Source organism: Eriocheir sinensis, chromosome 3 (assembly GCF_024679095.1).
Source record: "Eriocheir sinensis breed Jianghai 21 chromosome 3, ASM2467909v1, whole genome shotgun sequence".
Classification (NCBI taxonomy): domain Eukaryota; kingdom Metazoa; phylum Arthropoda; class Malacostraca; order Decapoda; family Varunidae; genus Eriocheir; species Eriocheir sinensis.
In genome coordinates, this window is record NC_066511.1 from 14486688 (window position 1) to 14509902 (window position 23215).

The following is a 23215-nucleotide window of genomic DNA, read 5'->3' on the forward strand; positions in this document are numbered from 1 at the left end:
GGTAGAGGTAGGAGGAGGCGGAGGAGGAGGGCGAGGCAGGTAAATAACGAGCCAGGTGATATAGAGAGATCCGTGCGGAGGCCATTCGTGTAGGGCCGCGCGCCACAAAAGCCTCATTATCATATCGTTTATGGAGGGAATCAAAACCTCATTGTCTCGGCTCCTTTGAGGCGAATAGAGGATCCACGCCCCTTCCCGTCAGCTCTTGTCCCTTTTAACGCGCCTAATGTGCCCCGCCTCGCCCCCCCCCCAGTCACTCCCCCGCCCCTCTTCTCAAGGCACACCTCCATGGCCCTTCTTCTTCGTCTCTTACCCATGGCCTCTTTGAATGGCCTCCCAGTCACTTATTAATGGTCGTTTTGCACCTCCTCCTTCCCCCACGGTCTACAGTCGCTTTCAACTTTTCTCGTTTTCAACAACTTATTTCTTGCTCAGTGGTCAGTGCGACGGATATGAACACCGAGGCCAATCGCAGGTGAAGTGGAAGCTCCCAACTTTGCCTTTAGCTTTCTTGACGCTGGACACTTCGCACGCACACACTCACTCCATCCATCGTCTCCTCCCGACTTCCCTATGTTGCAATATTAATGAGAGAACGATCAACTCTTTGACTTCTTGACTGCGGATTTCCTACAAGAAGACATCACCAAGCTAAAGGAATGGAACAAAAAGTGGCTGCTACAATTCAGTGAAGAAAAATATAGTCATGCACCTTGGGAGGGGATATTCAACATACCAATACCACATGGGAAACACTCCACTACCCACCACAGAGACAGAGAAAGACATTTGAGTATATGTTACCAGGCTACCAGTGAAGGCCAAATCCGTGCCAATCGCAGCGGACGGGTTAAAAAAATCGCAATGATCGTTAATTTCTTCATCTGCAAATGTACTTCAGCGAGAAGCTCAAATGTTGAATCAAGCACAATCAGCCGAGTCCATCTCTGCCACCATGATCAACTTCAACGCCAAGTAGTTTTGTTCAGTTCTTCAGAGACGGCACTTCTTTGATAGACTAACTAAAGGGACTATTACACTGGGCAAATTTTCCGTGGATCTTCAGTCAAACCACGATTTCCGCTAGCCTGGTTCTCATTTGTTTCTTGTTATTGCTGCTGCTGATGATGGTGAGTAATACCGTCGTCCTTCGGTGAAATCTACCTTAGCTTTGGAAGATCGTGGACACGTCAGAAAACCACGAAAATATGAGAACCACGCCAGCGGAAATCGTGGTTTGACTGAAGATCCACGGAAAATTTGCCCAGTGTAATAGCCCCTTAACACTACAAGTCGAAGCCTGAAGCCCGTATTCTCAAACCTTTCAGGCTTTCAAAACAACTATTTCCAAAGGCCATAAAGAAGATCAGTCGGGTTATCATGAGTATTATTCACATCCGTGGGGCAGAGAAAAGTCTTGTTAAACTACCACTACTTATAAAAACTACCCATGGAAATACCCCCACACAACAACCTCTACGAAGCCTTATCAAATGTGGATGTGTAAGCCCCGAAATGTTTGGGAATATGGGCCTAGCGGAGACTCGCATATGAGAAGAGAGGAAGAAGAGAGAAGGAGGCTGTGGCACGTCTATTTATATTCCTTTTCTTCGCCTTGGTATTCATTGGAGCTGTCGCCGAGGGTCTATCAGTGAAGTGATGCTGTGGCAAGACCAGCTGGGAGATGGACTGGATGGAATACGAGTCCAAGGGCTGGCAGAGGGACTGGCTTCGGGACTGTATGACCTTCGAACTTGAAACACAACTATTTATAACGGCAAAGGTATTCCATCCATCCCTTCATACGAGTCCAAGGGCTGGCAAGGGGACTGGATTCGGGACTGTATGGCCTTCGAGCTTGAAACACAACTACTTATAACGGCAAAGGTATTCCATCCATCCCTTCATACATAAAGCTGGAGAGCAAGATTGCATTTCTTCTTTAAGTAACCGATCGGGCTAATATTCTCAAACATTTATGGGGGCTCACGTTACCCACATTTGATAAGGCTTTCGTAGAGGTTGTTGTGTGTGGGGACTTTCATGGGGGATAGTTTGACCAGGGTACTGCACCATGGACGTGGAAAAAGCACTCATGAAAATCCGACTCATCTCCTTTGTGGCCTTTGAAAATCGTTGTTGTGAGAGCCGAAAGCGTCTGAGAATAAGGAACTTTGAGAACTCGATTGGAGACTGTATAACTGACTGGTTGGTTGACTGGATGGCTGACCGAGGAACTAAACTGGCTGACTGACTGGTTGGTTCGATGGTTGTTAAATGAACTGGGTGGATGGTTGACCAGCTCGCTGAAGAAAAGGATTGCGGATGGCTGTGTGGTCGTGCGGTTGTCTGGTCGGTTGGTCGGGTGTCGGATGATCCATCTTCCCTTATCCTCCTGATCCTCCTCCTCCCGGTGGCTCATCATTTCTATCTATCTTCCTCTCATCCATATACGTCGCGACCCAATCTCCCTCTCTCTCTCTCTCTCTCTCTCTCTCTCTCTCTCTCTCTCTCTCTCTCTCTCTCTCTCTCTCTCTCTCTCTCTCTCTCTCTCTCTCTCTCTCTCTCTCTCTCTCTCTCTCTCTCTCTCTCTCTCTCTCTCTCTCTCTCTCTCTTCGTGTGTTTATCTATGACTCAAGACGAAGGGGAGGCGAAGGCGGAGACGGCGGCGTTGTGATGTGTATTAATGTTCCGTCTTGCAGGAGAGGATATGACCCTTGCATGTGGGTAGCTGACTCTCCCTCTCCCTCTCCCTCTCTCTTATGCGTCCTTCTCCCTATATCTTCATGCTATACCTTCCCTTCCTTCCATCCCTCTCCCTCTCTCTCCCTCCGCCTTCCCTCACTCACTCCTCGGTATGCAAATGCACGGTAATTATTCACTCGGGGTAGAGTTCCAATTAACAAAGTGACGAGACTAAACGAAATTAATGATGGGCCCGCGGCAGCTCCAGTCCGGCAGTCTTTAAGGGTCTCTTCCTCCTCGCCATCCTCCTCCTCATCATCGCCCTCGTCGTCCTTCTCCTACTCTTCCTCCTTGTCCTTCTCGTCATACTCCTCCTCCTAGTCCTCCTTCTCTTCCTAGTCCTCGCTCCTTCTCGTCCTCCTCGTCTTCCTCCTTCTCTTTGTCTTCTTCCTCCTCCTCCTCCTCAACCTCGTCCTCGTCTTTGTTATTGTTCTCATTCTCTTCGTCGTCCTAACTCTTCTTTCTTATACTCTTGAACTTCCTGATTTCTATTTGTTTGTTTGTGAATGTCCTGTGTTGCCGTTCTGAGGGAATTCATTTAGCAAGGGTCAGAAAAAAACAACCCCAAGTGAGAAGCCTTACTGTTACACATACTGGAATGCGCATGACTTCTTTAACGTCAAGGAGCAAACGGTGATATGTATGTGTTGTATTGTCATGACTCCTACACAATACATCTACATTTTTTACGTTCGTCCAAGAGCGCTGGTAGGCTTTCATGATGGGGACTGTTGGTCGGCTCCAGTCCGTTAGTGGCGCAGACAAGTCTTTTATAGTAGCGAAACTCTTGCTTGGCTCACGCTGCCCTCCAGAGCTTCAATTGTTCCTCTTTTGAGAGTTTCGCTAGTCCCGGTTGATAGGCGGTCATCAGGACAGCATTTGGGTAGTCTTTGGCCTGTCGGCGATGTAGCGGAGGGCGGGACTTGAATGGGAGTCTTCCAGCACACCACGCCCGCATTCTGACCACTCCTGCAGCCACCGCCTCCCCATTATTCTTCATTCAAACTCTCTAACTATTTGTATAGAGCCCCACGTGCTCTATGCTACGAGACTGAACTGAGTAAAAGCTGCTGCATGGTATAAAGAGTTACGTCATAGGGCAGGATTCTCAGACGCTCTCGGCCCTCACAACGACTATTTCCAAAGGTCACAAAGGAGATGAGTCGGGTTCTCACGAGTGGTTTTTATATTCAAGATGCAGAGGCCTTGTCAAAGTATCACAACAACAACAACAACCTCTACTAAAGCATTATCAAACTATCAGGAGGCTCATAAAACTACCCATGGAAATACCCCCCCCCCCCCCCCACACACACACACACAACAGCCTCTACGAAAGTCGGATAACACGAGTCACAGTCTTTTTCTGCTTCACCTTAACTGTTATCCGCTACGCAGGAGTAAAGACAAGACGGAAAATAACACATAACCGCATATATTGAAATGGTATGAAAGTGTGACGTTATTTTTCTACTTATAATTTCACGTCCGTTGCGCATTTTTTTTTTCCGACAGGTGCTAATTAATAAAGTTGTCAGGAGAGTTGAAGTATTTCCTGTTGTCTTTATTAACTGTTTTTTTGTGAGTGTTCCCCTTCCTCCTTCTCCTTCTACCTCCCACCCTCTGTCCGTCCATTCCCTCCTTTCCTCCCTCCCCCCATCTCTCTCTCTCTCTCTCTCTCTCTCTCTCTCTCTCTCTCTCTCTCTCTCTCTCTCTCTCTCTCTCTCTCTCTCTCTCTCTCTCTCCCCTACTTCCCTTCCTCAATAAACATAATAACCCATTTTCTTATTCCCTTTTCCACTCAACTTAGAGAAGCAAAGAAGAGAAGATGGGGAAGAGAGGGGGAGAAATGATGGGAGAGAAGATGGGAGCAGAGAAGATAAGAAAAGACAAGAGAGAAGAAAAGATGAGATGAGATGCTTGGGAGGCTGAGAGAGAGAGAGAGAGAGAGAGAGAGAGAGAGAGAGAGAGAGAGAGAGAGAGAGAGAGAGAGAGAGAGAGAGAGAGAGAGAGAGAGAGAGAGAGAGAGAGAGAGAGAGAGAGAGAGAGAGAGAGAGAGAGAGAGAGAGAGAGAGAGAGAGAGAGAGAGAGAGAGGAGAGAGAGAGAGAGAGAGAGAGAGAGAGAGAGAGAGAGAGAGAGAGAGAGAGAGAGAGAGAGAGAGGCGAAGGAAGGGAAGGGAAGGAGAGAGGGGAGGAGGTAAGGGATGGGGAGAGGAGTGTGGGGAGGGGCGGGGAGGGGAGAGCCGGCCCCCCAGCTGTGAGATAATCACCCCCCAGCGCGCACACCGCCCCCCAACCACACACCACCACCACACCTCTCCGATGGGCTCTTAGTCATCCCTCGATTAAACCTCTTCCCCCTCCTCCTCCTTCTCCTCCTCTTCCTCTCTCTCCCTGGCGCTCATTCCTTCCAGTATTCTTTATCTTCCTATTTCATTAACTCTTCCTCCTGTTTTTTTTTTGTTCTTTTCTTGTTTTTGTTCTTGCTCTTCTTGTTCTTCCTCTTCCTCTTCCTCCTCTCCTCCTCCTCCTCCTTTTCTCTCTTACGTTCTTTTCTTCTTTTTCATTATCCTCTCTTCCTGTTTTTTTTTCTTTTTGTTCTTCTTCATCTACTTCTTCTTCCTCTTCCTCTTTTCCTTCACGTTCTTTTCCAATATTATTTTCTTCGTCTGTCAGTCTTTTGCTGTTTAGAGAGAGAGAGAGAGAGAGAGAGAGAGAGAGAGAGAGAGAGAGAGAGAGAGGGAGGGGGGGGGTAGTTCCAGTGCTTTACGGCTTCGCGGGTGAATGACTGAAGACACTTAAAAAGAGTTACGAATAAATATACATGAGAGGTGGATTGGTATGTCTCTCTCTCTCTCTCTCTCTCTCTCTCTCTCTCTCTCTCTCTCTCTCTCTCTCTCTCTCAGAAACAACAAAAAACGACGACCGCAACAACTAGCTCATTCTGACCCTTCGTATAATGATCAACTTGTCATCTGCTAACAATCGTGACTTGCTTTTTTTTTCCTTTTTCTTCCTTTTCTTTTTTTTTTCTTTTTCATTTTCTTCGTCCTCTTCTTCTTCTCATTTTTGTTTTCTTTTCTTCGTCCTCTTCTTCTTCTCATTTTTGTTTTCCTACTCATTCTTTTTCCTGTTGTTGTTGTTGTTGTTGTTGTTGTATTCTACGGACGTTCTGTATAAATCACGTTCTTTCTTTTCACTCAATCGTTCTTTACTTGTTCTCTACTCGTATCTAAGTCCCGGTTCTCTTCTCCGTCTCCCTCTCCCTCTCTCTCTCTCTCTCTCTCTCTCTCTCTCTCTCTCTCTGACTCTGGACTGTCGTAACGTGCTCCCCTCAGGCGGTTATGCTAATAGGAGCTACTGGAACATTACAAGGGCCAGCTAATGTATAAAGGGCTGACAGAGGTGCTTTCAAGAGGTTCCCACGAGCTCTCTGACTGACGAGGAAGCACCGAGCGGGAGACATGCCGTTTGCTTTTCTTCTCCATTTACTTAATTTCTTCCTTCTTCTGCAATCTGAACCTCAACTCTTCTCACATCTTTCCCTTCCTTTTGTTTTACGCGGCATCTTCTTCATTCTTCTAGTCTCAACTTTAACCTCATCTCCTTTGCGTTTCTCTCTTCCCTCAGTCGTTGCCTTCTTGAACTCATTTACGTGCTTATGGCTACGTATTTCTGGCCGTCTCTGTTGTTGTTATTCTCATCTTTCATGTGCTTGTGTTTATATTCTTCTAGTTTGTTTATATTCTTCGTTCTCCCTTGGTAACCCGCAACTCATCTCTTCTGGCTGCATGGTGGAGAATAAAAGATTGAAGGGCACAGCTGTTGATTTAGGTTTTACAGCAAGTGAAGGAGAGGAAACACGACTGGAATCAACTATGAAAAAAAAAAAATCTTCATATACGAGTGAGAAAAAAACACATCAGGGCTTTTTTGTTGAGACTTATTGTTTCCTCTTTTTCCTCTTTCCTTTTAGTCCTTCCTTGTAAAAGAAAATGCCGTTTAAAAAGTTAGCGAAGTGAAAATCGAGACAAAACCAAGAGCAAAGTGTTTGTTTCCAAGGGACGCTCGTGAAGACCAACTTGTCCTCTGTGTCATCCTGCTCCATTCCTCCCTCCCTCCCCCTCCTTCACTAAAGTGCATAAAACACGTATAAACGACGTAAAGCAGTGCGGGCCGTCGCTGGGCCGCCATAAAGCCAACACAAGGACGGTAAAATAAATCGTTGGCGGCGGGGCGGCGGCTGATCGGCGGCGAGATATCACGGCAGCTCCGGCGCGGCCATTTATTGCCCGGATTGCGCGGCGGCGGAACCAAGTGTGGCGGAGGTGGTACTGGTAGTGGTGGTGGTGGTGGCGGTATTGTTGGGGGGTGTCACTAGCGTAATCTAGAGTGTGAGCGTGACTCTGAATGGTAATGGTGGTGATAGTAATAGTAGTAGCCTAATGGTGGTCGTGGTGGTGGTGGTAGTGGTGGTGGTGTATGGGTGATGATGGTGGTGGTAGTGGTGGTGAGAGTAACACAATCACTATTAATGCTGATTCTACTACTACTACTACTTCTACTACTACTATTTCTACTACTATTACTACTACTACTACGAAAACTACTAATGTTCCTATTGTATGTGTGTTTGTGGTGGTGTGTGTGTGTGTGTGATGCCCTACCACCCACACCTTACATGTTTTAATTACCATAGAAGAATTAAGGACAAAAGAGAGAGAGAGAGAGAGAGAGAGAGAGAGAGAGAGAGAGAGAGAGAGAGAGAGAGAGAGAGAGAGAGAGAGAGAGAGAGAGAGAGAGAGAGAGAGAGAGAGAGAGAGAGAGAGAGAGAGAGAGAGAGAGAGAGAGAGATATACAGAAAGAGAAACAAACAGGGAGCCAAACAAGCACAAACACACGTACAAAAAAGACAACCAAACAAACAGTAGAAACACAACCCAAAACAAACCTAAAAAAGAGGAGGAACAGAAGAACGAAAATAAAACACCTGTGGGCGGAGATGCAGCGAAACAGACGCCTAAACAAACACAAACAAACAAACAAGAACACAAACAAACAAAAGGAAAACAACACTAAAAAAAAAAACTAATAAAGAGGAAGAGGAGAACATAAAGCACCTGAGGGCGGTCTGTGTCCTCATCCATCACCCACCGAAGGCTCATTTACCTGGGGCCCCGCTCTCGTCGTGTGCCCCGCTCATCCATCACGCGGGCCTTGTTGATATCCACAGTCACTAGTCAGCCAACACAGCCATCTCTAACACTCATCTATCTCACACTCAGCCAGCCAGCCATGTGACCCCATCCCAGTACAACAAAATACAACATAAATACAACAGATACAACAACACAAGCACCCAGTCAGCCAACACAGCCATTTCAAACGCTCATCTATCTCACACTCAGCCAGCCAGCCAGTTATGCGACCCCATCCCAGTACAACAAAATACAACAGATACAACACAAACATCCAGTCAGCCAACACAGCCATCTCAAACTCTCATCCATCTCCCACACTCAACCAGTCAACCATACGATCCCAACAAAGACGAAACAATAAAAAAAGCATTCCATCATCCAAAACGGTTAACCCACACACTCAGTCATTCAGCCAAGCGACTCAGGCATACAATAGACACTAACAAAATCATCCAATCAGGCAACCCACACACTCAGCCATCTCAGACACTCACCCAACACATAATAAATAACAAGAGCATCGCATCCAGTCAGTCAACATATCCAGTCAGGTAGTTACGTTTCCCCAACACACACAATGCAGCCTCCTCTCAGCCAGTCATCCAGCTACCGGTCAGAAAACACGAGTCAGCGAGGGAGTCTGCCACGCGTCCCCAACGAATACAAGAGAAACAGGAGGAAGGGGAACTCAGCAACAAATCAGTCAGCCAGTCAGACACACGGGACCTCAAGACGGAGATTTCACAGAGCATTCTAAGTTCGTTTTAACACCTGCGGCCAACACTAACACTGTAATAGTTAAAGGCATAAACGTTCCTTCAGTACGTCAGTCAAGAGATCTGTGGACAAGTAGAGGCCATAAGGAGCGGGGTCGGAAGGAGTACAGTCTTCTCCTGTAGGACAGAGGGACGCAAGGGAGTGGATGCAGCGGCAGCAGCAAGAAGTGCAAACCGAGAAGGCGGAGGCGGAGGCGGGCGCGGAGGGTTCGGTCTGTGTACCAACATGGACTACAATTACGGGCGAGACAGATGGCTGTGAGTCGCTCTGTGAAATAATAGGCGACTCTTACTGCCTGTAACAATGGCGGCGGATCATTATAGTGGCGGCCGGTGCGTCAGCCACGGACATCACCGCCAGAAAGATGGACCCGCTGCGGTTCGCTGCTGACAACAACAGAGTCCTCCGTTCAGAGTGATATAGAAAACGTGTGCTGGGCCGGTGCCTGGTGGCGGAGCGGGGCCGGCGGGCCGCGGGCCAACACAGCGCTGCGCCACGCCGCGCGATAAGGCCTAAATCTCGGCTATTACTGCCGGGGCGTCGATCATCCGTGCAGAGGCCCGTCCAGCCCTGCAGGACGCCGCCGCCTTCGCCGCCGCCGCCGCCGCTGTGGGCTCATCATTTACATACGTAATCACGGAGCGGCGGGTAATTGCGATATTGCCGAGCGTGGCCGCGCACATGCAAATGTTGAAGGGGATCACGATTCCCGGGAGGCGGCCGCAGCGGCGGTGGTGGTGGCGGCTGCTGCCTTGCATTAAGCGGCAAATTAAGCACCAAACCGGACTTTAATGCCACAGACGACGCGGCCCTGACGTGTGTGTTGTGGTCCAGGTGCTGCAGACGATTTACAAAGACTGTATGATAGAAGGCCAACGCCACAAACGTTTGGAAAGGCCTTGGCAGCGGCGGGGAGGATACCGTCACGAGCGCGGCGTCACGTCCACGCCCAACAAAAGTGAAAATAGAAAAAGATCGGCTCGCGGTGAAAGCTGAATCACACCCGTCATGCCGATACTCTCTCTCTCTCTCTCTCTCTCTCTCTCTGTGGCGCTCTCCTGTGACTCTTGCCTAATTGCTATATTGGCTTTTGACCCTCACAGCCTCCAGCGACTTTTCTTTTTTTCCCTTTTTTTTTGCGGCAGGGAGAGAAGAAGAACAGCAGCGACTCGAGACTATGATGAAGATGACGCTTGGGTATTCAGTCCTGTTTATAAATGTCGTGTTAATTTTTTTCTATTATTAAGAGCATCGCCGGAGCTGTGTCATCCTCCGCCACCGCCACGCACCACCAACAACAGCAGTATTCTCAGACGCTTTCGACTCTCACATAAAGTACTTCCAAAGGCCGAAAAGGAGATTAGTCGGGTTCTAAACTTCTAATGGGTGTCTTTTTAGGTTCACGATACAGAAAAAGGGGCAAACTACCAGATGGGTCATAAAACCACCCCTGGAAACACCCACACAACCTCTACGAAAGCCTTATCAAAGAGGTGTGCTTGTGCGCCGAAGAGCGTGAGGATATAAGGGCCCTGGATCGCTCGCACCTTCGCCCGCCGCCCAGCACAGCCTCCTCGCTCAGCACGGCGCCCAATTTGTCGCCGTGTGGCTGTGTCAGGGCAGACGGACGCTACCAAGGTAATAATGACAAACGACGCGCCTCCCTCTGCGTCTCTCCGGTCCGCCCTTGCTCGCTAGCCCGCTCTCCTGCCCGCCCGCCGCCCTCCTCCGTCCTCCTCCATCCTCTTCGTCCTCCTCCGCTTGTTGGTCCCAGGTTGGTCTTGTCCCTTCTTCCCTTAACCCTACACATATTATACTTTATATTCTTCTTTTTGATCCTTCGCGTCTTCCTCTGCTTTCTTCGTCTTCAATTGCTCCTTTTTTTATTTACATCTCCTTTTCCCTTTTCTAAGCTCTTGGTTTCGTATTTGCTATCATCAGTTTTCCTCTTTCTGGTCTCGTTCACAGTGCATAAGCCTTGTCAAACTATCACTATAGGCTCATAAAACTACCCACGGAAACGCTAACACAACAACCTCTACGAATGCTTTATCAAATGTGGGTGTGTGAGCCCCGGAATGTTTGAGAATACGGTCCCTGGGTTGGTATTCTCAGATTCTACTCTACTATCTCTACCACTACTGCTACTACTACTACTATCTCTATTACTACTACTACTACTACTACTATAACTTCTACAACTCCTAACTATATCCGTCTACCTTAACCTATATTTCCAAAGGCCGAAAAGGAGATCAATCGGTTCTGTTCTTCTTCCTTAAACTCCCTCCTCCCCCTCCAATTCTTTTCTTCGCCTTTAAAAGTAGCTCTTCTCGTTCCTTTTGTATCTTTTCATCTTTTCCTTTCCGTCACACCACAATATCGACACCCACGCCGCCAAAAACAAAACAAAACGCAACCGAACTTGGACGCAGACCGTAAAACAACCAAGAAATCAAACACAACAACAAACAACGCGCATCAAACTACACACGATAAGACAACATCATTCATACACTCACCCAGTAGGTAGTCTTGCGGGGTGAGCGGGTGGGCGGTGCCGTTCCCGTTGAGCTGCGGCCGGGGCACCAGGCTGAGGGGGCTCTGGAGGTTCTGTAGGTTCTGAAGGGACTGCAGGTTCTGGAGGGGCAGCATGGGCGGCTGGCAGTGATCGCCGTAGTTCCCGTAGGAGGAGCGGCGACCCTCTCTTCGATTCCCGTCAATGGCACTCTGTAGCTCCGTCGGGTTGGACAGCTTCATCTTCTCACACTCGAGGGGGTAGAGGTATTTCATGTACCTGGGGAGGGAGAGAGAGAGAGAAGACATAGGTAAGCATATATTCTTAAAAAGGGTAATAATAATACCTGCATAAGTATAATATTTTGCTGTATCTTATCACTAATGAGTTTTATTAAAGAGGAGACCACAGATAACCGCCCAAGTATATGTTTTACTGTATCTTATTATAAGAGAAAGAATACATTTTCACATAAGTCTCCCTCTCGGTCCTGGGAAAGCTACAGGTAACAATTAAAGGCCAGTTATTTCGTGTTTGTACCTGGACGAGAGAGAGAGAGAGAGAGAGAGAGAGAGAGAGAGAGAGAAAGGCAATTAACAGGTACATACGTAATAATTAACAGCTGCCTCATTTACCTGGTGAGAAAATGACACACACACACACACACACACACACAGGTAGGCCTATACAATTATCTCTTTAGCTTAGAAATAGTGAATAACAGATTAATATTAATTTACACATTATTTATCTATTCATTTTATTAACTTGTGGAGAAGAAAACAACAGATTCAAATTACATAACAGGTTTATACGCATAAGCCTATCCGAAGGTAACTAGAGGGGGGGGGGGGGAGCAAGAGAGAGGATGGGGGGGAGGGGCGGGGGGGGGATGAATGTGTTTAAGTGTGATAGTGAATGATAATGTTACGGACGATAGTGAGTGGTGATAGTGATTGAAAGTAGTATAAGTAATATGCAGGTAATATATGAAAAAAAAAAAAAAAAAAAACAGTAATATGTAGAATGATGAAAGGTAATATGAAAGTAATACGATTAATATGAAAAAAAATGTAAAGAATAATGACACACAAAAAAAAGAAAAGAAAAAAAAAAAAGATACTCCCAAAACAAACGAATCAAAACACCAACACACCACCACCACCACCACCACCACACCTCACCTCCCCCTCCCCCTCCCCCACCACCAACCCATCCCACACCACATCGCTCACCACCCGCCACACCACCGCCCAAACCCCTCAACCCACGTCACCTTAAACCCAAACTAAACCTTTTGAAACCCGCGGCAAAGACAGCGAGACGAAGCTTCCCTAGTTTGAGCAAATACTTTATTACACGCCTACTTGTGGGTCTAGGCGTCATCCAACTAACGCCCTTAAGCTAGTGTGACATTGGGGTGATTATGGAACCTCCGTCTCCCTCCCGCCCGCGTCCCTCTGTCAAAAGTTAATGTGTATTTTGAATCATTTTAATGTATCTCAATTTCAGAAGCCCGACGGCGAGGCAGAGGAGGAGGAGGAGGAGGAGGAATAGGAGGAGGAGGAGGATTGATGAACTATTGGTGTTGGAGAGAGATGATGACTTGGAGGAGGAGGAGGAGGAAGAGGAGATGATGGGAGGGACTTGTAGCTTGATGATGAACTGTTGGTGACTAAAGAGGAGGAGGAGGAGGAGGAGGAGGAGGAGGGAGGTGAAGAAGAGGGTGATGAAAAGGGAGTGCAGTGTGATGAATCGCTGGTGACTTGAGAGAACGAGGAGGAGGAGGAGGAGGAGGAGGAGGAGGAGAAAGAGGAGGTAGAAGTCAGGAATGTCTTGAACCGAATTTTATTGAGAAAAGAGAAGAAAGATGAAAGACGGATGATGATGAGGAAGAGGAGGAGGAGGAGCAGGAGGAGGAGGAGGAGGAGGTCGAGGAGGGAAGATCCTGACCCGGGAACGTCAATTTACATTTTATTTCAATTTTATGTAGATTTTATGTTCACTGACGGAGAGAGAGAGAGAGAGAGAGAGAGAGAGAGAGAGAGAGAGAGAGAGAGAGAGAGAGAGAGAAACAAAACAACTAAGAAAAAAAAAACATTAAAAAGCAAAATAAAACTACGAAGGATATTTTGTCTCTGGTTTTACATCACCAATTGTTTTCTTTCTTTTTTATTCTTTCTCTTTTTTTTTCAATCACTGTGTGTGTGTGTGTGTGTGTGTGTGTGTGTGTGTGTGTGTGTGTGTGTTTGAGGTTCAACATTTATGATCGAATCCTGGAAGAGAGGATTTGGAACGTTAATATGCTCTCTCTCTTATTTATATTATTCTTTCTCATACTTTTCTTTAAATAAATTCACTGCACTTTTTTTCCACCAATGATCTTCATTATTTTTTTTTTCCTTTAACTCTTTTACCTCTACTTAATTTTCTTTTTTTTCTTCTTTTCTTTCTCACTATTAGCATCTCTATTATTCTTTCCTGTTATTGCTACTTTCATTGTTCATTATATCTCCCTTTCACTAACTTCTCCTCCTCCTCATCTTTATTTCCCCTTCTTCTTCTACGTCCTCCTCTCCCTTCTCTTTCCTTATCTTCTTCTTCTACCTCAATTCTTGCTACTGCTAATTCTGTTGTTCATGGTTCTTCTCCCTCACCAACTCCTCCCTCTTCCTCCTCCTCCTCCTCCTCCTTCTGCTCCTCCTCCCCCTTCCCTTCGCCCCCCAAGCAGCCGCCTCACACACCTCAAGTGTTTAATGGCTGTTTTATGCCACCTTCATGAGTGTGCGAGGCGGTGTGCGTGGAGGCGGAGGCAGGCAGACACACACACACACACACACACACACACACACACACACACACACACACACACACACACACGGACGGACAGACGGACGGATGAACGGTGTGGTGTGGTGTGGTCATCGCCCGTACCCATCCCTCTCTGCCTCATAACTGCATTACATATACTTCCTTCCCGTGTTAGCCGCCAGGGGAAACAAAGACCTTCGATAACGCTGCTGTATTTCCCTCTTCCCTTTAGATCCCTCTCTGTTTCTATGCGATGTCCTTTCACGAATCTCAAATACAGCGCTGGAGATAAACTTAGCTATTGTAGTATTGTTTTAACCCTCCAATGCGTGTCTTTAAGAACCTCTGCCTTTACTACTACTACTACTACTACTACTACTGCTGCTGCTACTACTACTACTACTACCAAATTTGACCTTTTCTTAACCTATCTTTCCTTACCTTACCTAACCTAATCTTACCTTATCCTACCTCACCACCATTACTACTACTACTACTACTACTACTACTACTACTACTACTACACCCCCTTATCATTCCTACCTTTCTGCACGAACTAATTAAAGTATAAACATCTTCGCCAGGTATATCTTCTTCGCCACTGTTGTAGTCTTAATATCGCGCCATTTGTATGTATTCTCTCTCTCTCTCTCTCTCTCTCTCTCTCTCTCTCTCTCTCTCTCTCTCTCTCTCTCTCTCTCTCTCTCTCTCTCTCTCTCTCTCTCTCTCTCTCTCGCCGCGGTTTGAGTCTAGCGGTGAAATCTGGACCCAAAGATCGTTAGAAAAAGTTGCATAATTCTTCCTGACAGTCTCCTCTTGTCTCTCTTTATCTCTCTCTCTCTTGCTCTTTCTCTATCTCTGCTTGCCTGTCTGTATGCTGTCTGTTTGGTCTCTGTGTCTGTATGTTCCTAGTAGTAGAAGTAGTAATAATAGTAATAGTTGTAATAGTAGTAGTAGTAGTAGTAGTAGTAGTAGTAGTAGTAGTAGAAATAGCAACAAAAGTATAAGTATTGGTAGAGGTAATAAACAGTAATAGTATCCGTGGTAGTAGTAGTAGTAGTAGTAGTAGTGGTAGTAGTAGAAATAGCAACAAAAGTATAAGTATTGGTATAGGTAATAAACAGTGATAGTAGCAATGGTTGTAGTAGTAGTAGTAGTAGTAGTAGTAGTAGTAGTAGTAGCAGAGGTAGCTTCAGAAGTAGTAACATGTCAAATCGGTGAACGGAGACACGGGGATGTAAACCCTTGCGTAAACTCTCTAAACTTAAATTTATGGCCGCCTCACTTCCACCCATGAAATATTACCTCTTCCTCTTCCTCTCCCCTTCTATCTTTCCCACACCAGGCTTGGCTCCCTCCCTTCTTCCCTCCTTCCTTCTGCTTCTCCTCTTCCTCCTTCTCCTGCTCCTCTTCCTCCTTCTTATACTTTTTTGGGTGAACGTATTTTTTTCTTCTTCTCGTTAGTATTTTTTTTTTTTTGTAAACACTCTTAAACTCTCTCTCTCTCTCTCTCTCTCTCTCTCTCTCTCTCTCTCTCTCTCTCTCTCTCTCTCTCTCTCTCTCTCTCTCTCTCTCTCTCTCTCTCTCTCTCTTTCAACTTTTCCTACTATAATGTATTTCCTTAATCATTTACTCTGCAACTACTACTACTACCACTACTACTACTACTACAACTACTAAAACTCCTAACCACACCCGTCTACCTTTACCTTTACTTTTCCCTATATATCCTTCCCTTATAGTCTTCCCTTAACCACCAAACTATCCCCTTATTAAACTATAACCTCTGGCTCCTCCTTTTTATCCCCTTCAGAAGCTCCCTCCGTCGGTCCCGTTTCCCGCCCAAGGTCACCTCCAGCCCAGCCATCAAGCTCTCATAACGACCGTACCGTCACTCTTTATTGCCTCCCCAGAGAAAGCCTGCCGAACGCTCCCTTCCAAGACTCACCCAACACTCGACACTCTTCTCTTCCTGTCCCGTGCCGCTGCCGCCTCTGTGTTGTGTGGTGAGGTCTTGGTCTGGGTCTTGGGTAATGGATCAGTAGTTCTCAGTTTTGATCGGTTCTGAGCAGCCAAGTAGTTTCGTTAGGTGTATAAATTTTGATTCTTCGGTATATCTTAGCTTATAGTAGCAGTATGGTAAAGTGGCGGTGGTGTAGTAGTGGTAGTAGTAATAGTAATAGTAGTAGTAGTAGTAGTAGTAGTAGTAAAATGCTTGTACAATCACAATAATGGAAGCGAAAAATGTATACGAAAATATCCGCAGCTGGTTTTGTGGCGCGCGGGATGAAGGTTAAACAGAGACGAAGCTTGAGCACAGAGGCAACGCGCAGCGGGTCATAAAACATACGTAGCTACCCTTTGCATGCACCAAATCACACTCTTACTTCCTGGACACGGGATACAACTTACATAACATCATAGCCAATTCACACCTGCCGTCACGCACAACACACCTAAAGTTACACCTGCCACCTGTTGAATTTATATCTGAAGTTACACCTGTCACATGCTGAATTCACACCTGCCTGAATTACACCATCTGTCAAGCACATTACACCTGATGAACCTGGTATGATGCGTTTTCTTAGTTCCTGAAGCACCCAGAACTAACTCATTCTTTGCTCTCGATAAAAAAAAAGGTAGGGAAGATGTTTAGGGTTTAAGGGCTGTGGAGGAAGAGTCAAGAAGTTAAGGCAGGACAAGGGGTGGGCGGGAAGGGGTTGGGCGGCACGGTAGCAGCGGGGTCTGTGCTGGGCGTGCGGAAGGCGTGGTCCCGCCTGACTGACGCACGCCCCTGCCCGCTGTTTACGAGCACGCCGCCCCAGCTACACGGCCTGACTTAGAGAGCACACACACACACACACACATACACACACACACACACGAACCTAGCTGGGGGGACTTGACCCTTTAAATTCAGTGGTCAGTTTTAAAAGCTCCGACTGGAAGCTGGCAAACACACACACACACACACGAGGGGCAGACATTACCGAGGCTGAATGATGCATAAACATCGCTACCACAGCCATTGTTGGGGAGGCGCGGAAAATAAATCAAGAACACGGAGGAAGCCCGGGCGCCGAGGCTGTGGCGGTGAGCGCCTCTGCAGGGCTGGTAGTGGACGTGTTGCGCCATGCAGCACACATTGACTCTCTCTAAACCCGTAGCCGAAGTAACTTTAATACGCAGTCAGGCAAAGTCCGCGGCCGCCCAGCTGAGTGGCGCCAAGAGAGCAGGAACGTCGGCGAGACAGGTGTTGGCGGCTGCGGCGGCGGCCGCCTCGCCTGTCCACACGTAACCTTTGGGTGGTGGCGCGGCGCGCCCGTGGCAGCACCGCGCCACAGTGAGCCGTGCTGCGAGACGACGCAGCGGCGGGGAGCGGCGGGAGTGTGGAGGCGGCGGCCCGGGGATAGGCGGCGCGTCAGTGCGCAACACCGGTAGCCGTGACGGGGAGCACTGGGACAACCCCGCCTCGCCCCCCCCCTCCCCTTCCTGCCTGGGACCCGCCTTCCTGCCTAGCATGGCGGAGCGGGGACGATCAGATCTTCCTTCCCGCCCCGCCCTGGCTGTCAAGTCTTGTTTTCCTTCAAGGCGAGGACAAGGACAGTCCACTCCACCGCGCCGTGCTGACCCGGACCCTGATCTGATCCACCATTTTGGCCGCCGGGGCGAGGACGGCGCCCATCAGATCGTGGCCTTTGCCCCGCCGCGCCCCGCCCTGTTGTTGTTGTTGACTTGATAGCGGCCACGAGGCGGCCCCACGCACTCCCTGCCTCGCCCCGCGCCATGAATGGGCCGCAGGAATTGTCTTGGCGTCCAGGGCAGCGCTGGGTGGAGGCAGCCAGGAACACAAACAAACGAGTTATACATTCTACTGGTTTCTAACGGTGACGCTCCACACGGGACTTCCCAATACCTAACACTCCTATTAACACGCTTCCTCCTCCGAAGTCAACCACATTATGTTCTTCTTCCTTCTCGTCTTTCTTGGTCAATCACCTCTTCCATATTTCTTTTTTTCTTTTTCTTTCTTCCCACCAACAACCAACTCGACCACTCAACCACCACCACCACACCGCCTCTTCCTCCTCCTCTTCCAGCAAGCGTTCCCTAAAGCAGACAGTTTAAGAGACAGCAATAACCGTACATAGCGAATAATAAAAGGCAGATAATTACAGTGGACGGAAACACCTGTGACCACCCCTTCATTACCTTCATTAACGCAGGTATGGTCAGTCACCTGCATGCAGTCCGTCTGTCTGTCTGTTTGTCTGTTCAGTTTACACAAAGCATGGTTTTAAGTATAGGTATTATGGACCGCAAGACTTCCCACTTTATTTATCTTTTTTTTTCTTTCTCTTTCTTTCTCTCTTCTTTCTATTCTTTAGCTACATTCTTCCTTTCTTCCTTATTCCTTATTCCCTCCTGCCAGTTATTTTTCCCTCCAACCCTTATCATTATTTCTTCCTTCCTCCTTTTTCTTCCTATTTTCTCTTCTTTCCCTTCTCTGTATCATCCTTCTTTCCCTCCATCTTCCTTCCTCTTCCTTATTGCTCCTTTCTTTTCTCTTCTTCCACTCATCAAATAATACAACTTCCTCCTTTTGTGTTCCTCCTCCTCCTCCTCCTCCTCCTCTGACTTTGTTGCAACGAAAGGAGTGAACTGAAAACGTTCAAGAGTAGTACACACTTTTTTTAATTTCTCCCCTGCAACTCACTCCCCGTGCAAACGGGATGATTTAAATCACTGAACGCAGCCAGCCTATGCCAACACAGGCTCTCTGCTGCTGCCCTCCATGTTTCCATGTTTCCATGTTTCCTTAAGTGGCTCATTATATACCACATCTTGGTCTTGGGAGAACAGGAGTGAAGAACAAAGACCCAAGGAAGGAAAATAAAAGAGGAAGAAGAGAAAGAGGAGGAGGGAGAGAAATGGTAAAGATACATGAGGAGGAGAAATAAAGAAACGTATGTAGCAAGTTGAAGGGATTGAAGATAAGGAGGAATAGTTAAGATAAGGAAGTAGAAAAAAATAAAGTACCAGGAGGAGAAGGAATAAGAGAGGAGAAGAGAGGAGAGGTAAATAAAAGGAGAGGAAGGAAAATAAAAAGAATGAATGACAAAGAAGAAAGAAAAACATGAGGAAAAGGAATTTGAAACTTGGAAAAGAGGAGTAGAAAGAGGTTGAAATACAAGGAAGGAATAGGAGGAGAAATAGATGGAGGAGGAGGAGGAGGAGGAGGAGGAAGAGGAAGATCGAGGTAATAAGTACGGTAATTACCTTGATATTTATAATCACAGGTAATGATCAGTGTGGTTACCTGCCGACACACACACACACACACACACACACACACACACACACACACACACACACACGTAATACATCTCTTTTGTCCTTTAATATCTCTAAAAATCTTATTTCCCACTCTTCATCTTATTTCTAGTTCTCTCTCTCTCTCTCTCTCTCTCTCTCTCTCTCTCTCTCTCTCTCTCTCTCTCTCTCTCTCTCTCTCTCTCTCTCTCTCTCTCTCTCTATCTTCTGGTTCTTTTCATCCCTTTCACTCCATCACCTCCTCCTCCCCCTCCCTCATTTTCTACACCACCACCACCACCACCACGCCCCATCACCACAACTACCGATAAGAAAATACGACTAAACCGACTCTCAATAGAAAGTCACCATAATCCTTCCATACCACCACCATCACCGCCGCCGCCACCATCGTTTTTAGTGAAACCCACCATTTAGTTTGCCCGGGGCTGTATCTCGTTTCTCTCATCCACCATCACCACCAATACCACCACCTCCATAACCGCCACCACCATTCCTAATACAACTCTATAATATCAGGGATGGAGTATTCGTATTCGGTATTCGTATTCGAATCCATTCGAATACCGAATTTGGGTGTATTCGTATTCGAATAATTATAATTATTGATACAAATCAAAGTATTCTCAATCGTATTCGAATACAAGGGAAAAATATTCGTATTCAGCGGATAATCTGAATAACAGTTCAAAATTTATAATCGGAAATAACAGCCGTTTTTTTTAAGTCCAGCCTCCTGAGCGAACGTGTAATCGTCGTGTATAGTACGGGTTCATGAACTCATTTTACTGTTGCATAACTTCAGAGCAGTGCTACACACAGTTACGTCAAACGGGTATTTTTCAATGAAATTATTCATGAATGTATTCATGAATACTTTCAAGAAGTATTCGTATTTGTATTCGAATTAACACCATATCAATGAATTCGAATTCGTGTTCGTATTCGAATATACAACTCTTGTATTCACTCCATCCCTGACAACTATCACAAAGCACTACAACAATCATTACCGATACACACACACACACACACACACACACACACACACACACACACACACACACTTAAACATCGTAACCACAGACTCCTCCTCCTTATCTTCCTCCTCCTCCTCCTCAGTACTCGGATAATGGCTGGAAACTCGATCACCACAACCAATTATTTTTCCCCTTCGGAGGCTCATCCCTCCCCCGCCCCCCTCCTCGGCCTCATCACTAATGCAAACCTCAATTCCCGGGTGATAGGTGGGCGTGGGAATTGGAGGGGGAGGCGGGGAGAGGGGCGGAGGGGGGCCGTGAGAGGGAACAGGCAGTCGGGACAAAGAATGGGCGTCGTGAGTTGGAATGGGGTGGGGCAGTAGTAATTGTGGTATTGGTGTTGATGTTGGTGGTGGCGGTGGTGGTGTTTCGTTATGTGGCTAAATACGGAATTAAAACCTTTAGGTATGGTATAATAATGTCATGTAGAGTAACAATGGAGCAGAATAATCAGGAACGACTTAATCTTGTTTTCACGATGGGTGGAAAGCAAGTTAATTAAAAGCTGCAAGTCAAGTGTTGTCTGTCAATGAAAGAAGAAAACAAAAACTGGAATATATTACAGAAACGACAAAGATGCATGATTCGCGGTTCATCTAGTAACAAGGAGGTTAAGTATTTTTTTCTTTTAGTGAAGGAAAACAGATTTGTTGGTGGAGGTAAGGAGAAAGGAAGGTGAGGAAAGAAGGAAGGAAGGAAGGAAGGATGGAAGGAAGGAAGGAAGGAAGGAAGGAAGGAAGGAAGGAAGGAAGGAAGGATGGAAGGAAGGAAGGAAGGAAGCTAGGAAGGAAGGAAGGAAGCTAGGAAGGAAGGAAGGAAGGAAGGAAGGAGACCCCATTCACACACTACTCACTGCGTCCTGAGGGTGAAGGCCGCGGTGGAGGTGGAGGAGGGCAGCTTGAGGCCCTTGATAATCTCCTGCCACAGCTTCTTGTTGATAAAGCTAAGAAAGAAAGGAAGGAAGGAAGGAAGGAAAGAAGGAAGAACGGAAGGAACATGCACTCATTGCGTCCTGAGCGTGAAGGCCGCGAAGGTGATGGAGGAGGGCAGCTTGAGGTCCTTGATAATACAGCTAAGTAAGTAAGTAAGTAGGTGAGTAAGGAAGGAAGGAAGGAAGGAAGGAAGGAAGGAAGGAAGGGAGGAATATTACTCATTGCGTCCTGAGCGTGAAGACCGCGGAGGTGATGGAGGAGGGCAGCTTGAGGCCCTTGATAGAGCTAAGAAAGAAAGAAAGGAAGGAAGGAAGGAAGGAAGGAAGGAAGGAAGGAAGGTAGGAAGGAAGGAAGGAAGGAAGGCAGGAACATGTACTCACTGCGTCCTGAGCGTGAAGGCCGCGGAGGTGATGGAGGAGGGCAGCTTGAGGCCCTTGATAGAGCTAAAGAAGGAAGGAAGGAAGGAAGGAAGGAAGGTAGGAAGGAAGGAAGGAAGGAAGGAAGGAAGGAAGGAAGGAAGGAAGGAAGGAAGGAAGGAAGGAAGGTAGGAAGGAAGGAAGGCAGGAAGGAAGGAAGGTAGGAACATGTATTCACAGCGTCCTGAGCGTGAAGGCAGCAGAGGTGATGGACGAGGGCAGCTTGAGGCCCTTGATAGAGCTAAATAAGGAAAGAAGGAAGGAAGGAAGGAAGGAAGGAAGGAAGGAAGGCAGGAACATGTACTCACTGCGTCCTGAGCGTGAAGGCCGCGGAGGTGATGGAGGAGGGCAGCTTGAGGCCCTTGATAGACCTAAAGAAGGAAGGAAGGAAGGAAGGCGGGAACATGTACTCACTGTGTCCTGAGCGTGAAGGCCGCGGAGGTGATGGAGGAGGGCAGCTTGAGGCCCTTGATAATCTCCTGCCACAGCTTCTTGTTGATCACGTCCACGAGTCCGCCGCGCGCCACCACCAGGTTGTAGAGCTCGTACAGGTCCAGCACCTGCTTGGCCATGATGGGGAGGCGGTTGATTGGCGTGCCTGGAGGGGAGAGAGGAGAGAAGGCGCTGTAGTGATGGGGCGAGGAAGAGGAGAAAGGAAAACCAGACTGCTGTAAAAGAGCTGTGATGGGAAAGCGGGTGATGGGCGTACCTGTGGGGAAGCCAAGGCGAGAGGAGACTACAGTGATGGGGGTACAAGGAGATAATACCCTGTAGTGATGGGGCGAGGGAAGAGAGGAGGGGAGAATCAGGTTATCATAGCAGTAGAACCCCCATCAGCGCATTCTTCTGCATAGGGAGTGTAGTGAAATGATCGGGACGTATGCAGCTGTGAATGAGGTGACAGTGTTGTGAGGGGGGAAGGGAGGGCGGGTGAGAAAGTGAGAGAGTACGAGAGAGAAGTTATCCCTTTCGTTACGGCGGTGTGATAATGGTGGTAGTGGAAGGGCACACCACAGCACCACCACCATGCAGTCAGTCAGCCACAAAGATCAAGCACCATCTCCAGCACCAGCACTAGCAGTAGTAGTAGAACCAGCAGTATAACCCATCCCCATTCCCATCATCACCGCCACACGTAAGCCACCACCAGCACCACCACCCCAGCAGATCGGCAGTACAGCAGAACAGAACCTCTACCCCCCGACACTAGCAGACAGCGGGATGGTAAAACAGCAAAAAAATATCATCAAAACAGCAGAACGGACGTAGCGACACCACCACCACCACCACCATCATTATATCAGACAGAACATCACCACCACTACCACCACCGCCAACACCACCAGCAGGACAGCAGGAACAGCAGAACAGCAGCGACTCATTACACGCCGAGGTGCCAAGCGGGGCCAGTTATCAAGAGTGCCTCGGTGACAAATGA

The 23215-nt window shown here is 47.4% G+C and overlaps 1 protein-coding gene across 2 annotated transcripts in view; it reads right to left on the reverse strand.

Moving 5' to 3' along the window:
• The window catches only part of LOC127005553 (AT-rich interactive domain-containing protein 3A-like), a 246837-nt gene that overhangs the window by 5757 nt on the left and 217865 nt on the right, over nt 1-23215 (reverse strand). For both annotated transcript variants that reach the window (XM_050874495.1, XM_050874488.1), the window contains exons 6-7: nt 22192-22375; nt 11246-11520 (exon numbers count right to left, since the gene is read on the reverse strand). In XM_050874495.1, the coding sequence (XP_050730452.1) occupies nt 11246-11520; nt 22192-22375 (459 nt within the window). The remainder of the gene's footprint in view (nt 1-11245; nt 11521-22191; nt 22376-23215) is intronic.